This window comes from Scatophagus argus, chromosome 8, assembly GCF_020382885.2.
Source record: "Scatophagus argus isolate fScaArg1 chromosome 8, fScaArg1.pri, whole genome shotgun sequence".
NCBI classification, from domain to species: Eukaryota; Metazoa; Chordata; class Actinopteri; family Scatophagidae; genus Scatophagus; species Scatophagus argus.
In genome coordinates this window covers 12,429,611-12,443,855 of record NC_058500.1, presented here as the reverse complement: position 1 = coordinate 12,443,855, position 14,245 = coordinate 12,429,611, and the positions used below count along the sequence as shown (strand labels likewise).

Genomic DNA, 14,245 nt, shown 5'->3' with positions numbered 1-14,245 from the left:
ATTTGACTGGGAACGTGGCTAATTTCAAATAACGCTGTAATGAGACTGGAGGAATATGCAAATAATTTTATTTAAACATAGATATAATTTAAAGAGACGGTTTCTCTTTGAAATGTACATCAATGTCTAATTATATCAATGCAATTTTAGTAATTCAAAGATGCGTTTTTGAAATAATGCATTCCACGATAGATAAATGTGTAAATATCCATATACGATATGGCATATGACGTATAATTCAAAATAGTTTGACACGCAATTGGAGAAGAAAATCTGAAATTATATTCCATTAACCGAGCAATGCAGTATACAGTTTCCTGAAAGTTAATTTTTTACTGCCTAAAGTGGTCACCAGTTGTCTTCTCACAGCACACACGGCCGGGATCAACATTTTCTTTGCCGAACAAAAGAAAACCCAGAATAAACTCACAAAACCAGACACATTATTTAAACCTAAAACAAAACTAAAAGCTAAACTAAAAACCTCTGGAGACTTTGCGCCCTGATCAGCCACATGCTTTCGCCTTGAAAACGTAAAATGTCGAGAAAGTTGCATTGTTTGTACTGTGTGTGTGTTGTGTGTGGAGGCGTGAAAGCTGCAGGCCGCTGTCAGCCGGAGACATGAGACAGGGGGCTGATAACCTCTGGTGGTGACCAGAGGAAAATATCAGGAAGTGCAGCAAACTGTCTCTCATTTTGGGATGTATTAGTCTTGTTCATTCTTCATTGTTTTGGCTCATTTAGCTCAGTGTTGGTACTTTTTTTTTTCCAGGTCGCTTGACATTATTTATGAAATACTTAGCTGATCATTATCATTTTGATGTCAGTTAAAGTTGAAGGCCTGTTTATAGTGAGATGGTACACAGCAAATACAGAAGTCACCGCTCAGGACATGCGAGTCCTCATCCTTTTCAGCTATTTTGTTATGGGATTGTTGTACACATTAAATTTTAAGCTCCTGCAGTTAAGGCTTTGTTTGACATTTGAAATGCTTCCTGTTGGGATCTGCAAGTCACATGTCGAAACAGCGAAGGACAACAGAGATAATCAGTGCTGAGGTTCTGTTCATCTGTTATTTCTTTTCGATGTTTTAACATATGTGGATGCGGATGATGTATTCAACGCATTTGGCAGCACTGATGTTTGAAAGGTCACATTTGTTTTAAAGCGTTTTAAAACTGAATCCCATGTGACTGACGGCATGAGCCAAGTTTGGTTTGAAAATTCCTAGTTTATTGATCATTAAAACAGTTGTAGTGGATGAGCAGTTAACATCTGATTTTCTTCATAAGATATTAAAGAAACACACGCACAAACTCTCTCTCTTTCACACACACACACACACGCACTAACGCTGAAGCTATTCAGTATAAAAAAGTTAATATTTAAATAAATTTTTTTAAAAAAAGAGATTTAATTATTTGAGCAAATACCTAGTGGCAGCTTATGGAATTATAAATTGCCGTCAAGTTCAGATGTTCGTGTCTAGGAAATAACTTAAATAAGTCTTTACTTCTTTGCACTGTTTTAATTATGTACATTTACAGACGGGAATTATTTGGACGGAATGGCTATTAATGTGTGTTATGTTTTAATTTAATTTAAGTCATATTATATTATTATTATTTCCAGATGGATGGGCTGTCCTCAACAATTTTAACTAATAGAATACATATTTTGCCCCCCCCCCTTCCTTTCCAAAAAATAAATAAATTAATTAAATCAGACAAGATGATGCAGCAAAGCCGTATTAAATGTCGTCTACTGTGAACAAATGCAAAAGATCAGCCAAACCTTTCAGCTAAAACCTTACAACGTTTGTGGCTTTTTTTTTAAGCTTCCTTTGGTGGTTTGTTTTCCTTGAAGGAAGTTTTAAAAGGGTTGCACAGGGCTACAACTGTGGCAACCTGCCTGCAGAGAATCAAAGAGAAAAGGGGGAAGAAAAGCCCTTTGTTTAGGCTATTGCCCTGTCTGGACAGGACCAGTGGATTCCAGGAGGGTAATTTCAATATAGCGCAGACAGTGTACTAGACAGTGACCTTGACAGTGCCATATGCTCCGTTTACCAAGTTCTTCTTTCACAGCACAGCACAGCACTTTTTTTTCTCCCAGTTTTGCGAAATGAGAGCTACAAGACCTGTAGCTCATGCTCAGATATGACCTCATCGTCGAGCTATAGATGCGCTGAGCAGCCGAGCAGTTGTTTGAATGCTGAAATGCGGATCTGTGGGAGAACTGGATCGGAGGCGTGGAGAGACGAGGCAAGGAGGCGCAACACATGGCCTCTTTCTCCGAGGTAAAGTGGCGACTTAAGCCTACACGACACTCACTCACTGGATTTACCATCCGGGCCATTTTGTTGTAAACATCACACTGCGCTGCTTTGCTTCTGCTATAGCTGGTATAATAACACGAGAAGCCGTGAAGTGATACCAAGTCACCCCAATGCTTTTCACAAGATTGAGGCACATGATATTACATTGGATTGATGTTGCTGTGCTGCATTGCGAGACTCACTAACTAGATGCAAGAATGTGCAGTGATAGGAGAGGCAGTGAGTCCAAGGGACAGAGTGAAACCGCAACGGATCCCTCTCAGCGTCTCCAGTTTAAACATTTGATATTTTTCTTTCTATTTAAGGCTAGAGCAAGGCCCGCTGCCTTTGGGTTAGTTAGGATACATGGCCACAAGTGACGGATACGGCTATCAAATATCGGCTGACTTGCAAATCGTTCCCAAACCAGTGTTTAAATGAATGCTAATGTTCTCACATAACACTTCATTGGCAAATCTGTAGCACGCAACTAGCGTCATTCAGCACGCATGTGCAAGCTGCTGTAACCCTGCACCTTTTTTTGGTCATACTTAACTCCGTGACGTGAATTATGCATTAATGAAGTCACTCTGTTTATTTTAATTATTTTGATCCTTGTCAGTTATTTTATTTTTAGTGGTGCGTGTTTAGTAAGATGATAGGTTGCTTTTTAAATCAGTGACAAAGCTGTAGGCGTATCTTGGAATATATTCCCATTATTTTCTTGCAGATTCTATTAGCTCTCACTTTAAGACACAACGGCCTAAAAGGTTTTTATTTGCTTATTCTGTTTCACTGATTCTGGTTGATTCCTCTTTTATTCGTTTAAATGAGGTATTTGAGTTCAATATCAAGTTCAAACCCACCATAACTCTGCGTCGTGAACTTGAGTGGATTGAAGGCGGCGTATGAGTGTGTCTGGTTAGTTTTAGTTTGCTTTTTTTCACCTCTTATTCTAATTCTGTGTCACTAATGAGCCAAATTATTTGTTCTTGAGGATGTCAGACCTTTAAAAAAACTGCTTTAATTGAGACCCAAACTACTGAATTATGTGAACTTTTGATAAATTGATTTTTTTTTCTTCCATATGTCGTTGCGAGAATTTATAAAGGGAACGTGGCGTTGACAAAATTGTTGCAGAGCTTTTAAAACATAACATGGAAAATTATAAGAAAATGGAAACTCTTCCTAGATTTATTTCTTAATGAATGAGCAGTATGCTGACCCGGGGCAGGAATGCAAAAGGCTTAGCTCAGTCAGAAGAATATGTCTGGGTGTGTTTTTTTGGACAGTTTGATGACCAAAGACCGCATCAGAATTTTTTGTGCCGGCTGTTGGCAGACTGTCTGAATCCTATGCATGTCATTGCGAAGTCTTCTGCACAAAAATTTGACTGTGGAAGACTGGTCAGAAAAAGTGACATGACTGAGGCACGACTGTATATGGCACATCACATATTTGATCATCTACAAATCAACTAATTAGCGAGATATAAAGTAGAGGGGCTCTCGCCTTGTTGAATCAGCTAAGTGTCCTCTGATATCTTGTAAAATTCTTATAAAAGAATTGTGAGAGGTATAACAATCCCACCAGAGTTTGGCTGCAAACGTTTATTGGAAGTATCTGTTAAAGTTGTTCATGTGAGGTGTACTAGATAATATTATGTGAAATATACCCTCTTAAAGTAACCTTGTAGAATATCGTCCTCTTTTACACAGCCAGTGGCTTCAACCTGCTGACCCCGTTACTGTAAATATGAGTAGAGTGCGGCAATGAGCATCAGTCTTTTCTTAAAACAAGCTTGTAAAATTGGAACATCACAGCTTTATATGACATGGAATTCAACCGTAATTTGCTAGAAAACAAGATGTCATATGCACCCTCTCCTTCAAGAAAAATAGTTTTCATAAGAAATAGCATTTTAAAAAAACTTTTGCCAGCTTATAAAGATATTAAACGAGGCCATGGACAGTTCCACGAGTGTAAAAGGAGAAGCAGTCCGGGCTCCTTTTGGATTCAGCATGACTCAAGTGAAGAAAAACAAGATTCTACATTTTTAATAAAAGGTTTATAGTATTTTTAAAAAGCATATAAACCTCAGTAATACAGAAGTTAATGTTTTGTTTTGTCTGAGATGGACCGAGTGGGTGGTACCATGTGTAGCAGAAGTTAGCCTGGACACGTGGTCTTGGGGTGACCAATCAGGCGCCCCTCCAGGTTTAACTATGTTAAATGTCAGATTGCAATAAACTAGAAGCTGTTGGTCGGGCCCGCGGAAATGGGCGAGCATAATCTCCTTAATCCAGGGTTTGTGGGACCTTTGGTAAACATCCACACGGGAGACACGTTTTACTTCCCGAATTTTAGAGCCTCGGGGGGACAACTGGCGGGGCTGCCGTCTCTCTCCTACCCGAGAAGGGACAATGTTTGCTCCCTCCCGTGGAATCCTTCGGAGCCGTGCAATGGATACTCTCAATCCTACTTTAGCAGCCCCGTTTCTATTAACCCCTCTTTCAATCGGTCGTGTGAGATTACCCGACCAGAAGAAGGTAAATGTTATTATAACAACGGCAACGGGAACAGGGAGACCTGTTCAGGTGGCAGCAGCCTTAAACGAGAGGATAGGGCGAGAGACACATCATCATTAACATCTGACCACGGGATGCACGGTGGAATTGGCAGCACTGTCGCCTTTTCCAAATACGATTACGGGACCGAGCAGCTAACGCAAGACCCGCCGTCCTGTCAGTCAATGGAGTCCGACTCCAGCTCCTCTCTGCTCAACGAGGGCAGCAAGCCTTCATCCAGCGACACACAGACCCTGGTGTCACCGGGAAGCCATTCAAGCAACGTAGCCCCAGGCGGAGGTGAGTGTTGTTTTCTTGAACGAAACACGGTGTAGCGCACGTTGGCGTTATTTATAAGAAAGCTGCACATAGCGTACTCTTGCTGCATCACACTGTAATTAGATCTCGTTATCTTGGTGCACAACTTGCAGCCTGCAGGGTAGTTGCGTGGTGTGCAAACGCCGCTAGGGGTTGCCCTAAAATACCTCACGCGCCATGTGGTTGTGTACAGTTACAGATAACCACACCAAAACCATATTGTCAGTCAGCTTCTGATTTTTCTTTCATCATTATTATTATTATTTTTTTTTGAAAGACAGGTCCTGTCACTGAATTTCCATATCTTAAACAAGAAGCGGTGGTTCAGGCACACGACGGGGTTGATTTTGGTGTATTGTTGCACTTTGTGCAAACAAATTAGAGCAGTGATTTAAAGAGGCGAGGCGCTTTGGTTGACTGCATCGAATAGCGAGAGTTTTCTTTTTAATGACTCGTAAACAGAATTAATATCTGTCGCTGTGTACTCAAGAGTCATTTAATATGCTCCGAAACTCGCAAATAAGTAGGGGTATTTGCAAGCACGTCTTAATTATCAAGTTAATGCTACTTTAACTGCAACAATAAAACCTGTGAAACAAGCCGCTGTATAATGGTGGTCTCTGCAGGGTGGCTGAAAAATAGAAAACAGCTATGATTATTTATATGATTGGATTTGACGTCAGATATGCCCAGGCAGTCCAGGCAGAGACCAAAACAAATACAGTTTGGCTTTGTGTGTGTGTGTGTGTGTGTGTGAGAGAAGAGGAGGAAGTGACAGCTTTCAGGGGCGCCAGTTCTCCGAATCCTTATAAAGCAGATTCTCTTCAGCTGGGATGCTTGGCAAAAGGCAGAAATCATCTGGAGACGGAAATACTGAATACTGTATGAATTTTCAGAGCGACAGGCATCTCTTAAAAACTGAGCGATTTGTCATTGATATAATGTAATGTAATTTGACTTCTAGATATAATTTCCTGAATGAAAGCACATTGCATGTGAACTCCACTTATCCTACAGTACGGCGATTACCCCTGCTTGACTCGGACAACTGATGCCCCTGTAGGCTCCTCATAACCTTGGAGGTGACCGTGATTTTGCAACTGTGGTGACTAATCCGTTGTATGCCCCCTCCTCCCCCTTCCCCCCTCCTCCTCCTCCTCCCCCCCCTCCCTCCTCTCCTCCAGCTGCCCCGTGGTACCCGATGCACACTCGGACCAGAAAGAAGCGTAAACCCTATTCCAAACTTCAGCTGGCTGAGCTAGAGGGTGAATTCATGATGAACGAGTTTATCACCAGGCAGCGACGAAGGGAGCTTTCCGACCGTCTGAACCTCAGCGACCAACAAGTCAAGATCTGGTTCCAGAACCGCAGGATGAAGAAGAAGAGACTCATGCTGAGGGAGCAAGCTTTGGCCTACTTTTAGAGATGCGGCAGAAGGTGAATCGATAGGCAATAAAAGCCAAGCCTTCTACGCTCCCTTAGGTCTTCTGTCGATGCATGCACTCATCTATCCATCTTTTACATTGCAGGCAGTTACTACAATATTTTCTGATATATATATATATACTTTATTTTTATTTTTTTCAAAAAGGTGCGGGCTACACAAGCCCAAAAATTAGCCACTAACTGGCATTCAAAGCTACACTCTACATGTCAGGACTGCCTTCATGTTTGGTATAATCGCACAACAAAAGCTGCGACAATGTGTTTTCTGTGGAGGGCGCATCTCTTGTTTTTTTCCTCGTTTGTCAAGAGATCAGCCTACGCCCTAAATGTAAACCACGCGAAATATGTCGTCAAGGAAATGGCTCTGTATGGGATGACACATAATGGCAACATCCCGTTTGTTCCCTTTTTTCTTAGTCAGAGTAAAATGAGGAGGGAGTGGGGCCACTTGGTAAAATCTCCAGAATAGGCCTAAAAATAACAGTGAAGTCAGGAAGACAGAGAAGACTGGCAGGCCGGAGCCACATCCGCGCAATAATTTCTCTGACCATATGAACTGTTAAAGAAGAGCCTCTCTCCCGCTTGCTTTATACTTAATTTGTTGGGGAAGAGGAACATCACCTTGTCTCATTTCTTTAGTTTACACCGCGCGCTGTGGGCACGTTCACGGTCACGGACAGGAAGTCTGGGAGTCTGCATGAGGAGAGGGAGAAAACCGCAATGTAATCCTTATCGATCTCTTTATGACTGCGCATTGAAAAATGAATTGCCCTGACTTTGTTCATGTGCAAACAAGTTTGTAAAGGTATTTTTTTTCTTACTTTTATTACCTTTCAACTTGTCTTAACAACAACCACAGAATCCTGCATGGGTTGCATTTCTTGAGTTGAGATCACCGTTTGAATACGGTTTTGAGCTGCTATTAGAAGTTCACGTCCAGATTGTACAAGTTTTGAAAAAAAGAGTATAAACTACAATAAACTCGCTCGGGTCTGGAATGGAAATATTCGCCAGTTCGAGCACCTTTTTAAGCCAACTTGGTTAAACAAGGGAGCCGCTTAAAGTTGCAAACTGGGGGGGCAGGGGGGTGTGTATGTGGGGGTGTTCAGGCCTGAAAGAGCATTTCTGAAACTTGGTGCTCATAATGAAATAAATATGTAGAAATTTAGCAAAGTCAATAGGCCCGTGTGCTCCCTTAATTCGAGGGGAATGCAGAGCATCATCTGTCATGTATAACGAGTAAGCTATAGCAGTGAAATGTATTTGCAGCATGTTATTGATGTGAAATAGCTATAAGTCATGTTCTGCGGTCCACTTTTTCTGTAGGTGACTTTTTTATACATTTTTTTTCTGAACAAATCAAAAGCAAACACCAACTAAAACATTTTTTGACACAAACGTCTACAAAGAATGTATTATTATTATTATTGTTATTATTAGAGTGGAAGGACGGGGGGCCTGTTAGGCCTACTCAGTGTACCTGCTCCTTGCAATGTGCTCAATGTTGCAACGTTGTCCCTTTCCTTACCTTGTACTCGTGTATAACTTTGTAAAATGAAAAATACATATGTTACTATTCGCATCCTATTTGAGGATCCCTTATTGCTATGTATGTTGTTGATCGTCCTGTACAATAACGCATTCCATATAGCCTATTTGTGGTTGGAAGGGTTCGAAATGTAGGCCTATTATATTATACTTCCAAGAATGGATATAAGAAAAGATATGTAAGATATTTTACCATACATGACATTTAAAGAAACCCTGTTTCTGTGTGATAGTTGTTGGTTATCGTTCTTTTATCTCGTCCCTCATTGCATTCCCTTCTTTGCGCTTGTAAGGATTGTTACGTTGTCTTGTAAAAGTAATAATGATATGAATGTATATGCGTAAGGTCTTCAATAAACAGAATATTGAAACGTTTATTGGTGTTACCTCAGTGTGTCATTAGGTTGCCTCTCTGAATGTTGTGCTTTGAAACCTGCTTTTCTGGCTACTGACTGGTGGGATTATTTTATTAGACGTGACCTGTAACACAGTTTAAAAATACATGTGGGCCACGCCGCAGTGAAATAAAGATCAGAACGTTAACGGGACATTTGGAAACGTTTGAGAGGGTGTTTTGCTGGCACATAATTGTACATGCTGTGAACTATAATCAATAGGAGCCCACACAGGTTGGCCTCGGTTTAGCCTGGCCGCTCACATGCAGAGGTGTGCTGTAGGTAGCCCTGTTAGCTTTCCTTGCAAAATGGCGGCCAGATGCGTATTCTAACCCCCATGTTGCAATGAATATTATCCATATTTTATATTGGTCTGGAACTCTACAGCAAATGTACAATAACTACAATCGTTTTGGGCAAAAATACCTTTTCACATTTTTTTCCTGGGCTTTGTGGTTTTCCTTGAAGTTGGACCTAATCAATGTCACTGGTAGGCTACAGGCCTGTAAGGGCGCAACTAAACACGCAACAGCTCTGTAAAGCAGTAATAGGGTTACACCCCAGCGCTCCATATAGTCAAGTCTCTTGGCCAGTTCTTTTCCCGGTGCATCCCGTCTTCTGTTTTGCATTAGGGATTCAAACGCGTGATAATTACATAGCAAAACATGGTTTATGAATACATGTGCACAGATCATATAAAAATCCCTTTCAAATGGCATACATCTTCACAAATGACACAGACGGTTGTATAATAAACCTATCCAAAATCTACAAAGCTCTCCCTACTGGCAGCGACGTGTAAAGCAATGCAGCACTGCGCAGTGTTTCCTCTCAGCTAACTAACCAGGCATTAATGTGTCTTTCTTCAGCAGCTTGCAGAAGCCCAGTTAGGTGAAGTAGGTCCACTGGAAAATGTTCCGCTGTCTCTGTGTTGAAATCAGATGTTGCCTTTTCAGTGAACTCTGAACGGCCGCTCCTGCAGCCGGCCCAGTGGATGGCCTTCCTGATTTACTCTGTGCATGATAACAGCACACGTACACACGTAGGATGACGTGAGCTCATTGCTACACACAATCCTCTTTGTGCTTGCATTTATCTGTTAAGATATATGTAAAGTCCAGTGTAATTCCAACCTGACGTGTACAGTTGCAAGCTGATAAAACCCTCGCTGCAACCCTTTCTCATATAAGCTAAACTATAATGACGCTTCTGCAGCTCAAATAAGCATCTGATATGCGTGCCTGTTTACCCCAAACTCCATTTTATGTATGCATCTGTATAATATATAATAGTTCTTTATGTTTTGTGTATACAGAATATACAGAATACATCCTCCATGAGGGAAAAAGACCGTGTGGACGCGCTGCTGTTTGATCCGACGCTGCTGCGGTTTGCACATATAAAAAATAATAATCATAAAAATCTGGTTTCCATAATTATCTCTGTGAATATTCTAAATGCATCATATATTTGGTTGTGAATGTGCGTGTAGTCAAATTGAGACTGGATGTAAAAGTGTAGCATTCGCTTGGTTTTATGTTTGGAAAAATTCTCTCCTTGGACAATTGCGCAGCAGATTAAAGGCGATTTGAAGAACAATTTCAGCTGAATGGCTGCCTCGAATTTCAGCATGAATTTCAGAGGACTTACTAGTTTCTGAATTTGAATTGTTTCTCCCGTACAATAAGAGAAATGCAAGCGCACCCTTTTATTTTGCATCCTTTTGCGCACCCGATGACAACATCCGTATATCCTGGTATATTTTAATCAAGTGAACAGACATTGGTGTTTTGACGTGGCGCTAGGCTGGGGCAAAACATAACTAGTAAGTGAACCAAGTATTTGCTGCAATATGACAATAACCAACACTATGAAATAATGCCAGGGAGCGCTTGAATTGTGTGTATTGAATTTGATCATCCAGAGGACATCATTCCTAACAGCTCCAATCTCTTTAGCCTATCAAACGCGCTGTTGACCACGATAGGAGATAAACTAGTGTCTTATGTTTGTGTGTTGCCTTGTTAAATGGGTTAGAAGAGAATAATAGATGCAAAATGCACCATGACGCTCCTGCAGATGCACCTCTGCCGTTATGTGGAAAAAAACAAATCTTCAAGGTCAATTATGGTACAAAGACTGTCTGAAAACCTTAAAAGGCTTTAGGAAACCTTGTATGCAATGTTGAAATTTCAACTTCAACGATGGCAATAACTTTAATAGGTTTGATTATTTCTAGTTTTATACGTCTTTGAGCTTGTAAAAATGGGCAAAACAATCTGACAGTACGGAAAACAGAGCGAGAGAGAATGGATATCACCCAGTGTCCATGATTTCTCAAAAAAAGAAGAAAAGAAAAAAAGAAATGCAGTTAACAGAGGAAAAGTAGAGCGTGGATCATGTGTTACCAAGATTAAATGATGTGAACAGTGGTTTGTGTTTGCAGGCTGGTTAAGTGATTCCTGTGTAAAACGGTGGGATTATTTGGACTGAATAACTGCAGCCTGTGCCCGACGGATATCTGAGTTTTAACTTGAACTTCAAACCAGACGCATCTGTTGACGTTATGCCTGACTAGTCTAACGAGCCTGCCTCATCAGGTATTTCTACCTTTACTTTTGCTTTTCCTCCTAGCAAATAACCTTGTGCTCGAAAGGTTTTTAAGAACGTCCAACAAACCACTACAGGTTGCACTGCGGCCTACCTGTCATCCCTTCTCTTTAAAGCCAAGCGTGATCACTGCACTTACAGCTAACATTAGTTTGCACTTATTCGCCTTGTCTACGTTGTCATTCAGTATAATTCTATACAGGCTATCGGAGGGAATTTTAAAATTCTCCAGGAAGAAAAAAAAAGTCTGCGGCCATTGGGGAGGATCTAAAAAATATTTGGATTGTAAAACAGGACGAAATCTCAGTTGGCTTTGCAGGTCTTTACAATAGGTCTTTCACTGCTCCTGAGCACTTTTGACTTTGAGACTGGCTAAATCTGTTTATGGCGGCCTGTCTCCGCGTCCCAAAGGTCAGTGAGCTTCCCAGTGCCCTTCGCAGAGAACTTGTGTGGCATGTGGTCTACGTCCCCCGCCACCCCTCTGCCGTTTATGGTACGAAGCTGGCTGGAGAAATAGAAAGCAATGTTATTCCTACTAAAGTGTGTGTGGGGGAGTGTAGAGAGAGAGTGTGTGTGTGTGTGTGTGAGAGAGAGAGAGAGAGAGAAGGAGAGTGTTAATGTGATATAGAAAGAGAGGATGGTAGAATGGTTAACATAAAAGATTCATATCATTTCACTCCTTTCAGAACTGTCATGTATTGATTTTGACATGATTTGAAATGAGTTCTTTAAGAGCTCTATTTTTCTGAAACGCACAGTTCTTATCAGTTTGTTTTTCGGTAGCATCGCACGTTCAACGAGCCGTAATGCGGTTTCATTGCTGCCTTGGAAGAACCGGAATCCTCTTACACCAGTTGTCTCTGATGGAAAGAAATGAGAAACTTCTTAGGATTTCAAAAATTGATAGACGTCGAGATTTCAGATCAATAACTAATCGTTTTAAGGTTGTTGTTTTTCTTGTTTAGGCCACTGTAGCGTCTTTTCGTACTTTGTACTTTTTAAAAACCGCATAGTAACAGTATAAAGAATGTGCGCGGCGTCCTGTCAGCGCCTGATGGGTTGTTTTGCTTAGTAATATTTAATTTCACGTCATTCAAACGCATTTTTTCACGTTTTCACTCAATGGGTTGATTTCTCTGTTTTTTTGCTGCGTAGCACACAGGGTGCGGGTTTTAGATGTTTGGTATTTTGGAGGTGGACTGTCCTTTCCAGACCGATGCTTGGGCCCTAACGCACTCGCTGAAGGTCAAGTATGCGGCGTAGCTGCACACCCGGCCGCGCCTGCCTAAAGCTCTTACAATTTCCAACAAGATGGAAAAATTCTACGTTCACCTGTTCAAGTTTGTCCAGCGTCGGTTCAGTGCACGTGCAGCGTAACCTGGATTATACATCTCTTTTTTTCCCCCCACAATATGAGTACCAAATTTTTTGTGCAGTTTTTCTCTTTGTGTTTAAAGGTCTGGATCTGAAGCTTGGAAAATCTGCAGCTCTGACGGAAAAGCAAACATTAGTACTAAGTGTTTGAGCAGGCATTTCAACGATACCTGACTCTGTAGCGTAAAGCTCTCAGAGCTTCTATTTTGGGTCCACATACTGAGCCACTCCTGTGCAAGGCCAGCGAAAAGAACCGAGCAGTGCGCGCTTTATTTCAGTTGAAACAGACCTTGTAAATACCTGCTGAATTTGCGCTTACTGAAGTTAAAACGACAATTTTTTTTTTTTCAAATGCGATTTTAGGCACTTCACGACGATTCACTTTGTCGCCTTATTATCTCTCTGATTTAGCCAAGCCCAACACTTTTTTCCCGAAAAGACTTTGGTTACAACAAACAAGATTTAACAAAATAACGGGGGAAAAAATACCGCTGAGGAAAGTGTTGCGTCTGACAAAATATCAGTATCATTACTGCACATAAGAAGGTTATGATCAGCTCAGGAGTTTATCATTTTGCCATTGCTACCAAAATAAATACATTATCTGTAAACAAATTTCCAAATTAACCATTGCGTAATGGTTGTCTGTGCGTAATTTCTCAAATCTGGCAAAACCCGTTTATCTGTAATAGTTAGTCAGCCCTGAATTGTTTTCCAAACAAGACGCATATTATCCACTTTGAATGTTTTATGATATTTCAGGAGATTCACTGTGCAGTTAATAGGAGTCTAATACAGGCAGCGCCTAAAAATATCCTTTTAAATGTGCCGTCATGTGACAGGCCATACCCTCAAGTACTCAGCACACACTATGCTCTTTATTTTTCCTTTTCTTCAGTGGTATTAACTGTTACGCTAAAAGCCCCTTTAGCAAAACTAAGCAAAGCACAAGCTTATTTTTCACCCTTCACTGTTTCCTCTTTGTTTGATCGAGGGACTTTTTTTTATTTTCCATAACATCTAAATAACACATGGGAGCAGGAGGCAGCGGTCACTATTGGGCGATTTCTTTAGATGTGAAATCATTAAATACTTCTAATAAAAAAAAAAAAAACAACTTAATACGTTGTTGTGAAAGCTTTATATCATAGTAGCTGAGAAATACACTCTAGAGGTTGCCTTAAATGTGACAGCAACACACACATCCTTATCTTGTAAGCTGTTGTTGCTCCCACAAACGCTTCACGCTAGGTGCATTCACTGAGACCTCAGTTAAAAAGGGAAAAAAAAAGGAAAAAAAAAACAAGGCTCTTTAGTGTTGCTTGAAACTGTTCGCAGCTCATAGAGCCAAGTTTAACTGCCCGACTTACATCCAATTAAACTTATCTAGGCCATGAGGGGACAGTAATATGATTACACAGGCTTCCCACTTTTAGCCTTGACTTCAGCTAACTGTGCAGCAGTGTCTTGGTGAACTGCGCTATTGTGTGTGTGTGTGTGTGTCTGTTTGTGTGTGTCGTGAGTGTTGTATCATTTGGCACGGGATTTATCGTCCAGAGCCAAAACACTTTGCAATATTTAGGAGCGCCATTTTTGAACTGAGAGTTCTTCTTAACAAGAGGGTGACACCCAGGTTAACCATTGTAATTATGGTGCTAGGTAGCAATACATAA

At 40.9% G+C, this 14,245-nt stretch overlaps 1 protein-coding gene across 1 annotated transcript; it reads left to right on the top strand.

Moving 5' to 3' along the window:
• The first annotated feature begins 4,543 nt into the window (after nucleotides 1-4,543).
• Nucleotides 4,544-7,816, top strand: hoxc12a (homeobox C12a). The gene is made up of 2 exons (XM_046398130.1): nucleotides 4,544-5,181; nucleotides 6,384-7,816. The coding sequence occupies exons 1-2, from the start codon at nucleotides 4,593-4,595 to the stop codon at nucleotides 6,620-6,622; spliced, it is 828 nt and encodes a 275-aa protein (XP_046254086.1). The 5' UTR covers nucleotides 4,544-4,592; the 3' UTR covers nucleotides 6,623-7,816.
• Nucleotides 7,817-14,245: the final 6,429 nt, after the last annotated feature.